The sequence below is a fragment of the Lissotriton vulgaris genome, unplaced genomic scaffold (genome assembly GCF_964263255.1).
Source record: "Lissotriton vulgaris unplaced genomic scaffold, aLisVul1.2 SCAFFOLD_254, whole genome shotgun sequence".
Lineage (NCBI taxonomy): Eukaryota > Metazoa > Chordata > Amphibia > Caudata > Salamandridae > Lissotriton > Lissotriton vulgaris.
Window position 1 is genome coordinate 2,077,123 of NW_028243099.1, and position 16,866 is coordinate 2,093,988.

The following is a 16,866-nucleotide window of genomic DNA, read 5'->3' on the forward strand; positions in this document are numbered from 1 at the left end:
GAGGATCCGAGCTTGTCAAGGAGAATTTCTGGCATACTTAACAGTTAATTATGGCTTCCAGTTTATGATAGCCAGTAATTCTGCACCCACTGCTTTTGTATACATATATGTTTAGATTACAATTTTGTAATTAGTTTTTTAATCATTAAATCTTTCTTAGTGCGTCATGTTTGTTTTGAGTATATGTTACAGCTTTGTTAATTGATGACTTTTTTGAAGTACTTTTCAATTTGCTATTGTGTGGTGACATTTTCAAAATGTGTTCCAATTTTTGGTAGCACTGACGGTGCTGAAAGCATATACTACCAAATGGAACCTGCTTAATGCTATTTATTTAAAGCCTTCTTATGCTAAACTGGAGCAATAGCGTTCACTCGTAGGAACATGCATGCCTTGGAATGACTGCATATTATCACGAAAAATAGGTAAGCTTGGCATATCAATGAATCGATATGGGTGCAATACTCTACATGTGACTGGAACTATATGTGCCTGTGCTCATACTGTACTTTGTTGGACGTTTTATATTACTATAAAAAGTACTACATAACGTACTACAAAATGCATGTTTTTCCTATACTTATATGTTCAGAGTCTACGCACATTTGAGTATAGATTTTAGTATTAAAGTGGGAGGGACACAATAAAGTGCGTGAGAAAAATCGAATATGCTACTTACCAGTATGCATCTGTTCTTGGCATGTAGGGCTGCTGACATTCATATCTGTGCATAGATCGCCGCCTAGTGTTGGGTCCGGATGATTGCACATTGTTGTCCTGGAAGAGTCTTCAAAGTATCAAAAGATAGGTGGCTCCTCCCCTGGACTTCAGTGCGCATGGGCATCGACTCCATCCTCAGATTGTTTTTAGCCATTGTGGCCAAGATGGAGTGAAACTAAGTGAATGATGACCATGCTAGAAGTATGTGTGAATTCTGCAGCTGCTACGGGCGCCGGGGAGGAGGGTGGGCGATATGAATGTCAGCAGCCCTACATGCCAAGAACAGATGCATACTGGTAAGTAGCATATTCGGTTCGAGGCATGTGGGCTGCTGAATTCATATCTGTGCATAGAATACATAGCAGTCACTCCATTAACGGCGGCCGCCCGTGCCAGCTGCAGCAGTTTGGAAAAGTGTTTTGAGAACAGCCTGCCCTACAGCTGCCTGCTGTTTGGAATGCACATCAACACAATAATGCTTTGCTAATGTGTGTGTGGTAGACCATGTGGCTGCTCTACAAATGTCTTCCAAAGGAAAATTTCCAAGGAATGCCATAGAGGCCCCCAACTTTCTGGTGGAGTGGGCCCTTGGTGGAATGGTGAGAGTACGCTTGGCTTTCAGATAGCAGATCTGGATACATTTAACGATCCACCTAGCAATACCAGCCTTGGAAATGGGGTTACCTTTGTGGTGTGGCGCAAAGGCAACAAAGAGTTGCTTAGTGTTCCTAAAATCCTTGGTCCTATCGATGTAATACATCAGGGCCCTTTTGACGTCAAGGGTGTGGAGCATTCTCTCCGCCAATGACTCAGGATTTTGGAAGAAAACAGGCAATTCAATAGTCTGGTTGATATGGAATTGAGACACAACGTTAGGAAGGAATTTAGGGTTAGTGCGAAGCACTACCCTGTTAGAATGAATTTGAATAAATGGCTCTTGGATAGTTAGGGCTTGTGGTTCACTAACTCGCCGTAGCGACGTAATCGCTATGAGGAAAGCCACTTTCCACGTCAAGAATTGAATCTCGCAGGAATGCAGTGGTTCAAATCGAGGACCCATCAGCCGGGTGAGGACCACATTGAGGTTCCACTCCGGAGCTGGTGGAGTCCGCGGAGGAATGAGTTGTTTGAGTCCTTCTAGAAAGGCCTTAATGGCAGGCACTCTGAAGAGTGAGAGGTGCTGCCTGTTCTGGAGATAAGCGGCCATCGCAGATAGATGTATGCGAATGGAAGCATTGGCCAGATTACATTTGTACAGATGGAAAAGGTAACAGATGATATTCTGAATAGACGCATCTAGCGGGTTAATGTTGTGGTCTGCACAATAAACGACAAACCGCTTCCATTTTGCCGCATAGCATGCTCTGGTGGTGGGCTTCCTTGCCTCCCGAATGATGTCCATACAGTCAGAAGGCAAGTGCAGGTAGCCAAACTCTAAGACTTCAGGAGCCAGATCGCCAGGTTGAGCTGTTGCGGATCTGGATGCTGAATGTCGCCATGGCTCTGCGTCAGAAGGCTGGGCGTGAGACGTAGCCTCTGATGCGGTACCACGGACAGTTCCAGAAACGTGGTGTACCATGGTTGGCGAGCCCACGTTGGAGCAACCAGGATGAGAGTCATCGAGTGCTGCCTGAGCTTGCGTGCCACTAGCGGTATCAGAGGTGCTGGGGGAAAAGCGTACACAAATTTGCCTGACCAGTTCATCCATATCGCATTGCCCTGCGAGTGTGGGAACCTGGCGGCGAAGCTTTGGCATTTTGCGTTCTCCCTTGTGGCGAACAGGTCTATCTCTGGATGACCCCACCTTTGGAAGTACGGGTGGAGGACTGATGGATGTATCTCCCACTCATGCATTTGGTGGCTGTGCCTGCTGAGCAGGTCCGCCATCTGATTGTCCTTGCCCGGGAGGTGTTCTGCCATGAGGAAGATGTTCCTCTGAATGGCCCACTTCCACATGCTCTGAGCCAGACGAGACAGCTGCGGAGAGTGTGTTCCTCCCTGCTTTTGAATGTAGTACATGGCCGTCATGTTGTCCGTCCGGATCAACACGACCTTGTTGCACAGATGTACTTTGAAGGCTTTGAGTGCCATGAAGATTGCCATCAGTTCAAGAACATTGATGTGCATCTTCTGTTGCTGTTGCGTCCATAGTCCCTGCACTGTGTAGTGGAGTACATGAGCTCCCCATCCCTGGAGAGAGGCGTCCGTTGTCAGGATGATCTGTGGCACAGGCTCTTGGAACGGTCGGCCCTGGCGAAGTTTTCGTGGATTCCACCAATGCAGAGAGTTGTATGCCCGACCGCTCACCAACACTAGGTCTTTCAACTGCCCGTGAGCCTGAGTCCACTGACGTGCTAGGCACTCCTGAAGCGGGCGCATATGTAGTCTCGCGTGCGGGACTATGGAAATGCAGGAGGCCATCATGCCTATCAACTGCATGAACACTCTTGCTGGAAGCGAGTGTTGAGGTCTGAACTTCTGTATCAGCGATTTAATGCTGCTGATCCTCACTGAATTTGGCTGTGCTGTGGCTGCCAGAGTGTTTATGGTCGCACCCAGATACTGCCGTATGTGGGCGGGTTGGAGGTGGGATTTTGGGTAATTCAGTGAGAATCCCAGATCGTGCAGGAGGTGAATGGTGTGGGACATGTGGGCGGCACACTACTGGGATGACTTTGCCTGAATGAGCCAGTCGTCCAGATAAGGGTAGACGTGGATGTTCCGTCTCCTGAGATGCGCCGCCACTGTCGTCAGGCACTTTGTGAACACCCTGGGTGCCGTGGTGACACCGAAAGGCAAAACCTTGAACTGGTAGTGCTGATTTTGTATGGTGAACCGGAGGTATTTCCTGTGTGAAGGGTGCAGTGGAATGTGAAAGTACGCATCCTTTAGGTCTAAAGTTGCGAGAAAATCCCCCTGACTGAGCAACGGGAGCACCTGCTGCAGGGTCAGAATATGGAAGTGCTCCGACAGGATGTAATGGTTGAGTGGCCTGAGGTCCAGAATGGGCCTGAGGGACCCGTCCTTCTTTGGTATTAAGAAGTACAGGGAGTACACCCCTGTGCCTCTTTCTTGCATAGGAACAAGCTCTATTTCTCCTTTTTGCAGCATAACGGTGACTTCCTGCTGCAATAAGTGCAAATGCTCGTCCGACATAGGACGGTTCTTTGGGGGCATGTTGGGTGGAGTGGACGTTAACTCCAGACAATAACCGTATTGGATAAGTTTCCTGACCCACCTGTCTGTGGTGATGGACTTCCAGACGGGCAGGAATCGCTGGAGTCTCCCCCCAACCGGTGTTGCATGGTCGGGGGCAGTGACAAGGCGTCACTGTTTGCTGGTGGCAAACAGTGACGCCTGTTGTTTCCATGACCTCTGCCCTTGGCGCAGTTACCACGATATTCACCTCGAATCTTGTTGGTGTATGTGGACTGAGTGTTGCCCTTGTAGTACTGCGTGGACTGGGAGAGCTGGCCCCTGGAAACGCCTCTAGTGCTTGAGCGATGAAAAGACCCACCCCGAAACTGCTGGGACTGTAAGGCACCCATGGATTTCGCAGTCTCTGTGTCCTTTTTTATCTTTTCTAGGGTGGTGTCAACCTCCGGGCTAAACAGGTGATCTGGGTTGACTGTTTGGTTAAGGATGGTGGTTTGGATTTCTGGCTTTAATCCAGAGATTCTCAGCCAGGCATGTCGATGTAGCATAACACTAGTGTTTATAGCTCTGGCAGCGGTATCAGCTGCGTCCAGAGCGCACTTAATCGAAGCGTTAGAGATCAACTTCCCTTCCTGAATCAGCATCTCAGCCGCCTCCTTGTATTCATCAGGCAGGTGCTGCAACAGGGTCTCCAGTGTGTCGTAGTGTGCCCTGTCATAGCGCGCCAGAAGCGCTTGTGTGTTAGAAATACGCCAGATGTTGGCTGCCTGTGCTGCTACCCTCTTCCCCGATGCCTCAAAGATGTTGGATTCTTTGTCTGGGGGAGGAGCATCACCCGTAGTCTGAGAATTAGCCCTCTTCCGGGCATTCGAGACAACAAGGGAGTCCAGAGGCAACTGTCCTTTGATGTAGGTAGGATCAGTAGGCGCTGACTTGTGGAGAAGTGTGGCTCAGGGGTTAGAGGCGGCAGACCTGGAGCTTGAGTTCGGCCCTGGACCAGGGTTCAATTCCCCGCCTCGGCGGGTCTTGGGCTCAAAAATTCCACGGACTTGATAATTCTCGCTCCGGTGCCTTCTCGACTCAAGGGTTCACACTCTGCGACTCTGGGCAATAGCTTGCTTAATCTCCACAATGGCCCCTCGCGGTGGGATGCCTGGCTTTCACTTTGTGGATACCCTGCCAGGGTTATCTCACAGGGGAATACCAGGACGGGTTCCCTAAGCAAGCGCGGAGATGCCCCAGGGTAAGTCGTGCACTATATAAGTTTCTTTCATTTCATTTCATTTTCCTTTCATTTCATATTTCTTCTCAATCCTAGGGTTTATCATCCTCGCCCTGGTAGGTTCTTTAAAGATCTCAGCAGCATGCTTTAAAACACCTTTCAGCATAGGCAGAGTCTTAGCAGTTTTTTCTGATACTGAGAAGGTATCAAAAAGGAAATCGACATCCACAGGGTCAGCATGGAGCTGTACGTTGTGATTGCTAACTGCCTGCTCAATGAGGGCATTGAAAGCTGCAGAGTCTTCTGTAGGGGACGTTTTTGCAGAAAAAAGTTGAGGGTCTTGTCCTGATTGAGGATCCGCTGGGTCACCACCAGCTGCCCAGGGTTTGTTGGTATCCTCAGGGTCTGTATTGACAGGATAACTGTACTCATCCTCATCATCCCCCTCTCCAGCGTCCACATCCGAGTAAGTGGGCGAAACATTATGAGTCTGTGGGGAAAGTGGTTCCACCAAGGCAGGAGTGAAAGCAGAGTCCTTCTTTTTCTTGAGAGGGATCTTGTAAGACTCCATTGGGCCTTCTGGGGCGATTTTCCGCTTGTGGAGGGAAAGCTTGCCCGTTTCGGCATCGATGAAGTGCTCCTGATGCTCGTCCACTGAAGGTCGCCGAGGTCGCGGGCCGGGGACCACCGCTGACGACTTCGGCGCCGAGGAGACCTTTTCGGGCACGCCGGCGAGTGCCTTAGGAGCGAAAGCCTTCGGCGCCGTGTTCGGCGGCAACGTGAAATGGATGGGCGTGGACGCCTTGAGTGGTTTCTCCACCGGTTTTGTAGGCGGAGTATCCTTCGGACCGACTGACGCGGTCCAGTCCCTGATGCGCTGCAGGGAGTCCGTCACCTTCTTGGTGAACGCGGCGGATGGGCATGCCGGTTCAATGGAATCCCTCGAGGTCACACCTGGAGTCGACTCTCGGAGCGCGGTGCCCTTGGCCTTGTCCTGCTGACGCGGGGTCGCGAGAACCTTCGGGTCATCCGGCCCCTTCTTCGGGTCACCGAGAGTTTTCTTCGGGTCGCCGACAGCCTTCTTCGGGTCGCTGAGGCCTTTACCGGCGTCGACCGTCTTCGGCGCCGACGCGCTCGGCTCGACTACCTTCACTTTAGTCTTCGGCGCGGCAGACTTCGTCTCGACGCCCTTGACTTGAGCCTTCGGCTCGACAGCCACCTTTGGCTTCTTCGGCGCCGAGGTCTCCGAGGCCTTGGAGCCGGCCAAAGCGATGCGCACTTTCGGCACCTGCGCAGTATCTGGAGTCGAGACCGTAGGTTTCGCTTTCGGTTTCGTTTTGCCAGGGAGTGGCTCGACAGCAATGTCCGTGGCCGAGCCCGAAGAACCCATTGTGAGATCTTGGGTAAGGCCCGAAGGCGATCCCTCGACCTGAGCCTTATAAATTGGCATGGCCCCAGAGTCCGTTTGAGGAAGCTCCTCATCCGAGCTATCCTCCATGGCCCCGAGGGCCCCGTCGTCGTCTCCTACCTCGTCGACGACTTCTTCGGCCTCGAGCATCTCTGCATCCGCGTCGTAGTCGTAGTCGACGTCCGACGCGGGGTTCGACTCAGAAATGTCCTGGAGAGACTCGTCCTCGACATCCCCTGCATAGAAGATGTCCACAGGCGCCGGTGCAGCATGCTGGGCCTCCTGGCGCACAGCTCGAAGCTTAAGCGTCTTCTTGGACCTGAAGCGTGAACAAGCCATACACTTGTCTTCATCGTGGTCCGGCGACAGACACTTGTTGCACACCGGGTGGACGTCGATGTGGGGATACTTCGAGTTGCAGACGGGACATCTTTTGAATGGACTTCGTTCCATGATGGACGGTCGATAGATCTGGAGCGTCGACTGGGCCTTCCGCGCCGAGAGCACGCAGGTGTCGAGAATCCGGCTCGGAACCGAGCTGGAAGAACTAAGACCGAACGCAAGACTATACCGACGTATTAGACTAAAGACCTTTTGGTCTCAATAAAGTTTTCTATCGATTCCGACAAGAGGGAATCCAAAGACATCCGAACCCAATGGTGGAAAAAAACAATCTGAGGATGGAGTCGATGCCCATGCGCACTGTAGTCCAGGGGAGGAGCCACCTATCTCGTGATACTTCGAAGACTCTTCCAGGACAACAATGTGCAATCATCCGGACCCAACACTAGGCGGCGATCTATGCACAGATATGAATTCAGCAGCCCACATGCCTCGAACTGCACAATTACTTTTAAAGGGGATAAGATTAGGGAGGAGTAACAGGGGTTCAGAGAGGAATGTCCCCCACTCACACAAGAGTAAGCCAATTGCATTAGTATGCAGGCAGAGACATACAACTTACACTTTTACAGTCATTTTTCAGTCGGAGTTTAAGAATACTAAAAGTAGTAAACTTACTACAAAGTGTTAACTTACTCAAAAGTGTAACTTACCTCTTTGAGTCAGGCCCACCTTTTTTTTTATATTACCAGAATGTTAACATTTAAATACTAAACATTTAAGAAGCTACAATAATACTGTGGCCATAATATTGACTACTAGAAAATAGTGATGGTTAAACATAGAGGCACGTATATATAGGCTTACTATACTTAACTCCACAGATATGTACCTTGACGATATGTATAGGTAAGTAGATGAAGAGTTAAGAGTAGAAGATATATACTTATATATACACTACATATACTTCCGGTCACAATTTTCTGGAAGTCCATATTTGGCAGGGAGATAGATTTGTTCTTGATGTTCTGACACACAATTAAGTGCAAAGTTCAACTTTGTGACAAGACAATACTTTTATTATTTTGCATTTTATTAATTGAATTAAAAAGATTTTTTTAAATCAACATTAAAACAGGGATGTAAAGAAGTTTTGTTCTCATTTGAAATTGCTTGGAATATAATGCCGGAGCTCCCTCCATCTTTCTCTGATGGACAACTGGGTTACCTAGTTTTGGATAGCAAACCTTTGTTTTTTTGGTAGACTGTCAATGAGGACGTTTTTTGAAGGACCTAAACATGATCTGTGAGGGTCTGGGCATTCCTTAGAGTGGTGGTATAGTACTGCAGTTAGTTAAACATAACTGCCAGGGTTGTACACAGGTAAGAGAGCAGCAGTTTGTAATAGATAAAGATGAACTTTTTAACTTGAATGTGTGTGGTTGAGGGTAAATGAAAAGATGAAGATGATTTAGGTAAGGATGGCTAAAAGGGAGATCCTTTTGGATGTAATGTGGTGGGAATTGAGTAGAGTAGGGTTGTCGAGGTAGGAGTTGCCTGTGTTGGAGAAGGTTGTTGAGGAGGTTCAGGTGGATAAGTCATTCACCATGTTTTGGCTCATATTTAGGGGAAATATGAAGAGCTGGGAATCGGAGGCAACAAACGAAGCATCAAAACGAAGCCGCAGAGGCCACTAGAAAAATGCTGACCTAGATATTTTGTGTATGATGAGAAGCCTACCACAATTTAGGTGAAACCAGGGTGGATGGATGTGTTTTAAGCGAACTGGAATGACTGAACATGAGTAGATGATGTGACGGTGAACTCAGTGATTTTTTGGGGGTCTAGGTTCTGGTGAGTGATGAAGTTGCAAAGTTGAGATGCTTTATCTGTTCCAAGCGAGTGTTTATGAGCATTGAGAGAGTGGAGGAAAATTGTTTAACAGCGTGCCCTCTATCAAAATGTGGACGAGGTTAGACAAAGAATGCCAGTTGGAAGGGCAATTTTGTTCTGCTGGATTGGAGCAGTATATGCTAAAGAAGTGGTGGGCAAAACCAAGTCTCTCACATTAAAATATCAGCACTTTCCTGATGCTAACAGCACAAAAATAAGTTGGTTCTGGAATTACCCTAACATGTGTAGGGCCTTTATAAGAGCCCAGTCTGGACATTCTGGAGTAGGTCCAATGAGAATATCATTAGCATGTGGCTCAGTGCAATCCCTAAATACATTCAGATGAAAATACCTTTAAGTAGTTCCTTCTTTGCTGATGGTGATTCAGAAGACCAGTAGAAAAGGCTTCCTAGTTTTTTAGTAGAGCAGTAAACGATGCTCGTGTGGACTGCTGAATCGCCACTACCCAGCGTAGATGCAAGCCAAATCCAAGGTAGCTCTTCCCAGGTGTAGTCTTCAGTTCTTATTCACATCTTTAGTACAGGCTTGTTTGAGGCTGATATACTTGCCAAATCTGGCCAGCTCAGGGGGCTCAGTGATCATAAACCCAAGCCTCCTTGCCTCGTTACAGGTTTGAATTGCGTATGCAAGAAAAAGTGGTTTTAGCAAGTGTGACAGGAATGCAGAAGTGCCAGGCAGCAAATAGTAGATGGGTGAAGAACCCAAACTTATAACACAGTCTGCAGTTGGTGATCTTGGAAAGAGAAAGTCATTTGGGATTTAATTCTTAAGACTGTAAGCCCAACAGCCTTGCAACCATTATTTCCTTTAAGCAACTTTTTCGGAGCGCAGAATCAAGATATGGCTGCAGACTAAGTCAATGTGGCTGTATTTAGTCATTCGATTTTTCCACAACTTGTAATAGTGGTGAGTTCTTAGGTTTGCCCATGTCGCTTGTTTTCGAAAGTATCCTTGTTTCCTTTTTCAGTATTGCTTTAGGAACTTTGCAAAAGGTCGCCATACTGGCCCATGATTGTCTCTCCAGTCCGAATTCCAACCATACTAGGCATCCACATATATATCAAGGTAGTCTGAAAACCCTTTTCTAGGCTTTAAGTTGGAATTTTTCCATGATCTTGAAAAATGCCATGGATAGACTTTGGGCAATATTTGAACGTCGAGAGGAGTGTTGCTCTTATTAGGCGTCTTATTGGATCTGTTGAGGGGCATTCAAAAGAGTTATTCAATTGGCAAGTTCTGATGAGCATTAATTCTGCCTTTGCTTCTAAATGCATCAAATGTGTTTTGGCGTCTCCCTTTGATGATAGCCAAACTCCCAAGTAATTTTATGAGGCAGTGTTTCAATTTATAGTGGGGCCATGCAATTGTGTTTTAGTTTCTAGGATGGTTTTCCAAATATTAGTACTTTGGTCTTAGAGCACTTTGCTGCCATTTTATTGGTCAGACTATAGTTGTGAAGGGCACTGAGTGCTTTCTCAATCCCTCTTCTGGAGTGGGCCAGAAGGACAATGTCATCTGCATATTGTAATATCGTAACTTTAATGTCTCCAATTTTTGACAGAATTAAGTTAGCCTTTTTCAAGGCCAAACCCATGTTGGCTGTGTACAGGTTGAACAGTAAGGGTGTAAGCATACACCTTTAATTTAGGCCGTTATTCGTCAGAATTTTCTTTGTAGCTGCAATCGGTGATAACTTGACCCTGACCCATGCTGAGGTGTATAAAGATATATTTGCTTGGAGCAAGTTATTTGGGGTGCCCCACCCTCTGAGTTTCCTCCATAGGATCTTCTTGTCTACAGAGTTAAACACAGCAGAATAGTCAACAAAACACACATAGAGCGGGAGCGGCTTCTGGCTGGTTACCTGGTGAATTAAGTAGTAAAGTGTCCCTATGTTATCCATTGTTCAGGAGTTTGCCCTGAAACCAATTGGGAAGAATGGAATTATTTTGTTTGCTTCTTCCCAATGCTCCAGCTCTTTCAAGTGGGCAGAGGCGTAGGCCTTTCCTTCAATGTCCAAGAGGGCATAAGGTAGTAGTTTGATGGATCCTGGCTGTCACCCTTCTTAAATATAGGGTGCAAGATGGAACCCCTCCAGCTCTTCGAGACCTGCTGGGTCGATAGGCAGGACTGATATAGTAGAAATGGTACTGCTGACCACAGACCAGTGTCCTCTTTGAAGACTAGTGCTGGGATATCATTGGGCCCAGGCGTTCAAGTGGCTCTGACTATCTTCAGGATTTATGAGATGCCATTGACTGTTAGCAGCACATTGGCGTTCTGGGTTTCTGTAGGGGTTCCCAGTGTATCCGAGTCACCGCTGCTTACAGTTTTAGCTACACATAGGTCATTAGTAATTTAACCAGATGTCCGGTTCAAATTTGCCATTCTGCTTCTTGAGGTGTAGACCTCTGAATGATTTACATTTCTGCATATTCACTGGTTCCCAATTTATCCTCCTGATTAGCTGACGGCACAGCACCAGTTGAACTGGCAGCAACTCTCTCAGATGCTTATGCCTGCTCGTGCTGGATTTTATGGTCGTGAGGAGAGGGCTGTGATCGCTCTCAAGGTGAGTTGGAATATCAAAACTCACTAGAGAATCTAAGATTTTTTCAGTGGAGAACACATAATCCAGGGTTCTTATTCCCTGATTTGAAATTTTAGTACTGCTGATTTGTTTTCCAATATGTGCTGGATAAACTTTAGGCTATGATTTTTAAGCAAAGTGCTAAGCGGATTGGCCCACTGCGGTAGAGTCTGTCAGGGCTGTTCCCAGGTGACGCTGGTGGAAGTCGCCAAAGATTCTGACTTCATAGTTGGTATTTTGACAAAGCACAGTTTTTCGTGATTCACTAAATTGATTCAACCAGTCTCTTCATCCAGATCCAAAGTAGTTTAAGTAGACATTGGCCAGCAGTATCTTTGACTGCTGATCATTTATACGCAAGCCTTCCAGGATGACCTATACTCTAATTATACAATTAGCGAGCATGTATTTGTGTGCATGCAAATTGTACTTCTATAGCATGAACCCAGCCAAAACTAGCCAAAAGGCCTGTGAGTGCTGAACATGGCCAAAGGCAAGCATAAAGTCAATGAGTAATAGGAGAGGAAGTTGAGTTGTGGATGGTAATGCACTGTGATGAAAGAGGTAAGTCTTCACCTCCTTCCTAAATTGGAGCAGTGTTGGGGCGATCCTGGTGGATAAGGGGATAGATGGAAAAGGTGTGCTGTCTCGTTTTTTTATTCTTTACACTTCTTGGTCTGCAGTCTGATGGTGTTCTGGCTGAACGTGTGCTAAATCCATATAATAACATACATAGACAAAACAACCGGTTCTCAAAACTGGTCTGGCTATTTGCCAACCTGTCAACACATCATGATGAATTTAGGGAAAAAGCATGAGATTTGAAAATACGTTTGCTACAAACACTGGAGATCATTGGGGCCTAAGGAGGGAATTGAAGGGGTTAGCAGTATGGAATATTTGATAGAGTACATTTTCAAATTAATTAACTATGCAGAGTTTATCCCAAGTCCATCCACGAAAAAGGTGCCACAAGGATGTTTGAGACATTTGTATAATTTCATGTTGTTAACCCCTTCCCTGCGGGGCAAATTCCCCCAGGGTGTGTGGTCTCGTCACAACCCCGCCCACTCATTAATTCTGGGGACTTAACCGCGCGTGGGCGGAGCGGCTGCGTTATGACAAGACCAGGCCGTCATGAGCACAGGTCAACTGTGACTCATGACGGCCTGGTCTCTTCATGAGCACACAAGGGGTTAAGGTTTGTTTTAGAACTGACAAATACATTTTGATAAATTATATTTATTCTCAATCCCTTATGTTAGAGGAATACTAGAATGACTGCTTCAGATTACTACATGCAATCAGCATACCAAGAGCTCAGTAGAAAACTTGTTAGATCATTTCTTTCCAATGAAGTACTACACATTAAAATTCACATTGCTATGACAAATCTCATGTCCCCATATTCACAAACACAAACTTTCTTGCTTTCAGGGACAGCCTACCTTACGCTGCACACCAGTTCTGTAAACTTTGGCCTTTCACTGGGATCATAGGTCCAACAGCGTGTCATCAAGGTGAAGAGAGTAGGCGGACAGACTTCTGGCATTGGCAGGCGGTCACCTTTTTCAATGACGCTGATCACGTCTTTGTTCTCCAGCCAGAAAAAGGGCTGCTTTCCAAAGCATAGGATCTCCCACATGCAGACCCCTGAACCAAACAACATAAAGACCCTTTGTTATACATATGGAACAAAGAAATGGATCGATATAGGTGCCTCAAAGAGAGTACCTAAATATTATGCAATACTCTAGAGGTGGTTGGAACTATATGTGCCCGATTGTACTTTGTTGTACGTTTTATATTACTACAAAATGTACGTTTTTCCTATACTTATGTGTGCAGAGTCTCCTCGCATTTAAGTATAGATTTTAGTAATAAAAGTGGGAGGGACACGAGAGTGGGTGCGAAAAATGGCACACTTACTTCTAAGGGGATAAGATTAGGGAGGGGTTCAGAGATGAATGTCCCCCACTCACACAAGAATAAGCCAATTGTATTAGTATGTGGGCCGAGACATACAACTTACACTTTTCCAATCATTTTGAAGTCGGAGTTTATAAATACTAAAAGTAGTAAACTTACCTCAAAGTGTTAACTTGCTCAAAAGTGTAACCTACCTTTGTGAGTAATGCCCAAGTTTTTTAGTATACTACCAGAATGTTAACATTTAAATACCAAACGTTTAATAAGCTGCAAGGAAACTGAACAAATGTTTCTTGGGTACGACACTGAATCCAGCAAGGACAACAAAACAAAATTAGTTGGAATCTATAAATTAATCTTAGACACTGGTAATTACCATAGGCAACATTCCACTACATAATTTTTGATCACTGTGCCACTACATACAGTGTGTAAAGAAACAATAGACTGGAATGCACCCCAGAGCAATAACCAGTGGCTGAGATTAATTCAAGTATTCAATCCATCACCTTTTTGCTTTTCCAAGTAAAGCACTCTAAATATGATGGGTATGGCCAGAACCCGGTACCATTCACACTGTGCTAAAGAAATCAAGCTGTACTTCACTGATGAGGCCCAAACAGCCTAAGGTACTGATTTTGAGTTTAGCACTGTTGAGAGCGCAGCTGCACGCCTCCTCCCTCCTCCCACATTGCCAAAGCTCACCGCCAGCTGCCCGCCAGATTACGCGTTTTCTTATTGTTTGGCGGACTCCTTTGGAGTTACCATTGCGGTGCCTTTCAACATGGCACCACAAAGGGAATGCAAAAGCCTGTTCCTGCACAGAATTGACTCATGCAGGCAAAGCGGCACAACATGTGGCCCTCTACATGCATCTCCATGACTTGAGGCACAAGGGAGCCCTGTTGGGCCCCCTTAGTTCCCTCATTGCCAGCCTTTTAATGGCAGGCTCACCACCATGAAAAGGCTGGCAGTGAGTTAACTTGTAATTTGTTTGCTGGTGCAACAACAGCACCACCAGCAGATTACTGCCTCACACCGCTGGGGAAGGAATATGCTACTTATCAGTATGCATCTGTACTTGGCATGTAGGGCGGCTGACATTCATATCTTGTGCATAGATCGCCGCCTAGTGTTGGGTCCGGATGATTGCACTTGTTGTCTTGGAAGAGTTTTCGAAGTATCACAAGATAGGTGACTCCTCCCTTGGACTACAGTGCGCATGGGCATCCTCTCCATCCTCAGATTGTTTTTCGTCATCGTGGGAGAGATGGAGATAGCAAAGTAAGAGATGGCCATGCCAGAGAGAATGCTGCAGCTGCTGCAAGCACCGGGGAGGAGGGCGGGCGATATGAATGTCAGCAGCCTTACATACCAAAAACAGATTCATACTGGTAAGTAGCATATTCCGTTCGAGGCATGTGGGCTGCTGAATTCATATCTTGTGCATAGACTGTATAGCAGTATCTCCTCTAGCGGTGGCTACCTGTGCCAGCTGCAGCAGTTTGAAAAAGAGTTTTGAGGACAGCCTGGCCTACAGCAGCTTGCTGTTTTGTTTGTACATCTACACAATAATGTTTTGTGAAAGTGTGTATGGTGGTCCATGTGGCTGCCTTACAGATGTCTTCAAGAGGAATATTTCCTAGGAAAGCCATGGATGCCCCCATTTTCCTAGTGTAGTGTGCTTTTGGGGGGACGGTTAAAGTGCGTTTTGCCTTTTGATAGCATATTTGAATGCATTTAACTATCCATCTGGCTATTACTGATTTTGAAATTGGATTCCCCTTGTGCTGTGGTGCAAAGGCAACAAACAGTTGCTTTGTTTTCCGAAAGGATTTAGTTCTGTCCACATAGTAAAGTAGAGCTCTCTTTACATCTAGCGTGTGCAGGGCTCTCTCAGCTACTGACTGTGGATTTTGGAAGAACACTGGCAGTTCTATTGATTGGTTGATATGGAAATTGGATACAACGTTAGGCATGAATTTAGGGTTTGTTCTAAGAACCACCCTGTTGGCGTGTACCTGCATGAAAGGTTCTTGAATTGTAAGCGCTTGTAATTCACTCACTCTTCTGAGTGAGGGGATGGCCACTAGAAAAGCAACTTTCCACGTTAGGAATTGTATTTCGTAAGAATGTGAAGGTTCGAAAGGAGGGCCCATGAGTCTGGTAAGAACTATATTGAGATTCCAGACTGGGGAAGGGGGGTGCCTAGGAGGAATCACCCTTTTTAGACCCTCCATGAAAGCTTTGATTGCTGGTATATCGAAACAGTGAAAGGTGTTGTCTGTTTTGAATGTATGCTGCAATGGCAGCAAGGTGTAGCCGTATTGAAGAGTATGCTAAGTTACATCTTTGTAGGTGCAGCAGGTAACATATAATGTTCTGTATTGATGAGTCTAATGGATTGATTTGGTTATTGTTGCAGTGAATAACAAATCTTTTCCATTTAGCTGCATAGCACGCTCGTGTGGTTGGTCTTCTTGCCTCCTTAATGATATTCATGCAATCTGGGGGCAAGTTAAGATATCCAAACTCTAACGGCCACATGCATCATTGTAAGGTTTTGCGATTCCTTATTTGCGAATTTTAGGAAATCGCAAATAAGGAATCGCAAAATGGGATGCATGATTTTATTCGCATAATATTTGCGATTCGGTAAAAATCGCAATTTTTACCGAATCGCAAATATTATGCAAATTCCTAATTGCGATTTCGCAAATCCCATTGATTCCTATGGGCCAAAAGGCCCATAGGAGTCAATGGGAAGGCATTTACAAATTGCGAATTTAAAAATGCGATTCGCAATTTGTTAATGCATTCCAAGGGTGCAGAGGGGGGGTCCAAAGGACCCCCCCCTGCACCCCTGAAATGTATTTTAAAGTGCATGTTTCACACACACATGTCCTAAGGACATGTGTGTCTGTAACATGAAAGTTTAAAAAATGCATTTCTGAGCATTTTCACAACTTTTCGCAAATTACCACGAGGTTCAACCTCGTGGTAATTTGCACCCCAAATTGCTAATTCGCAATTTGAAAAACAATCATGCATTGCTTTTAAGGAATCGCAAATTTTCGATTCCTTAAAAGCAATCGCATTTTTGGAAATCGCTAAAAATAGCGAATTTCACAAAAATTTATGATGCATCCCAAAAACTTATTTAGGAATCGCAAACGGCTGAATTTACCGATTCGCATGGTTTGCATTTCCTAAATAGGTTGATGCATGTGGCTGTAAGTCCTCAGGAGCCAGATAGCTAGGTGCATTTGGTTGGGATCTGTTTGTCTGATTTCTCCATGGTTCTAAGTTAGAAGATGAGGTGCAAGGTGCAGTCTTTGATGGGGAACTACTGAGAGTTCTAGGAACGTCATGTGCCACTCTTGTCTCGCCCATGTGGGAGCAACTAGGATTAGTGTGAGGGAGTGTTGCCGCAGTTTGCATGCCACCAGCGGGATCAGTGGTGCTGGGGCAAAAGCGTACGCAAATCTGCCTGACCAGTTCATCCATATCGCATTGCCCTGTGACAATGGATGTGGGAACCTGGCGGCAAAGTATTGGCATTTCGAGTTTTCTTTTGTGGCGAAC

General features: G+C 46.1%; 1 protein-coding gene across 4 annotated transcripts in view; it reads right to left on the reverse strand.

The window, feature by feature from the left end:
- The window catches only part of PTK2B (protein tyrosine kinase 2 beta), a 97,946-nt gene that overhangs the window by 48,857 nt on the left and 32,223 nt on the right, over window positions 1-16,866 (reverse strand). For all 4 annotated transcript variants that reach the window (XM_086948501.1, XM_086948500.1, XM_086948499.1 and 1 more), the window contains exon 6: window positions 12,801-13,005. In XM_086948501.1, coding sequence (XP_086804627.1) covers window positions 12,801-13,005 — 205 coding nt within the window. The remainder of the gene's footprint in view (window positions 1-12,800; window positions 13,006-16,866) is intronic.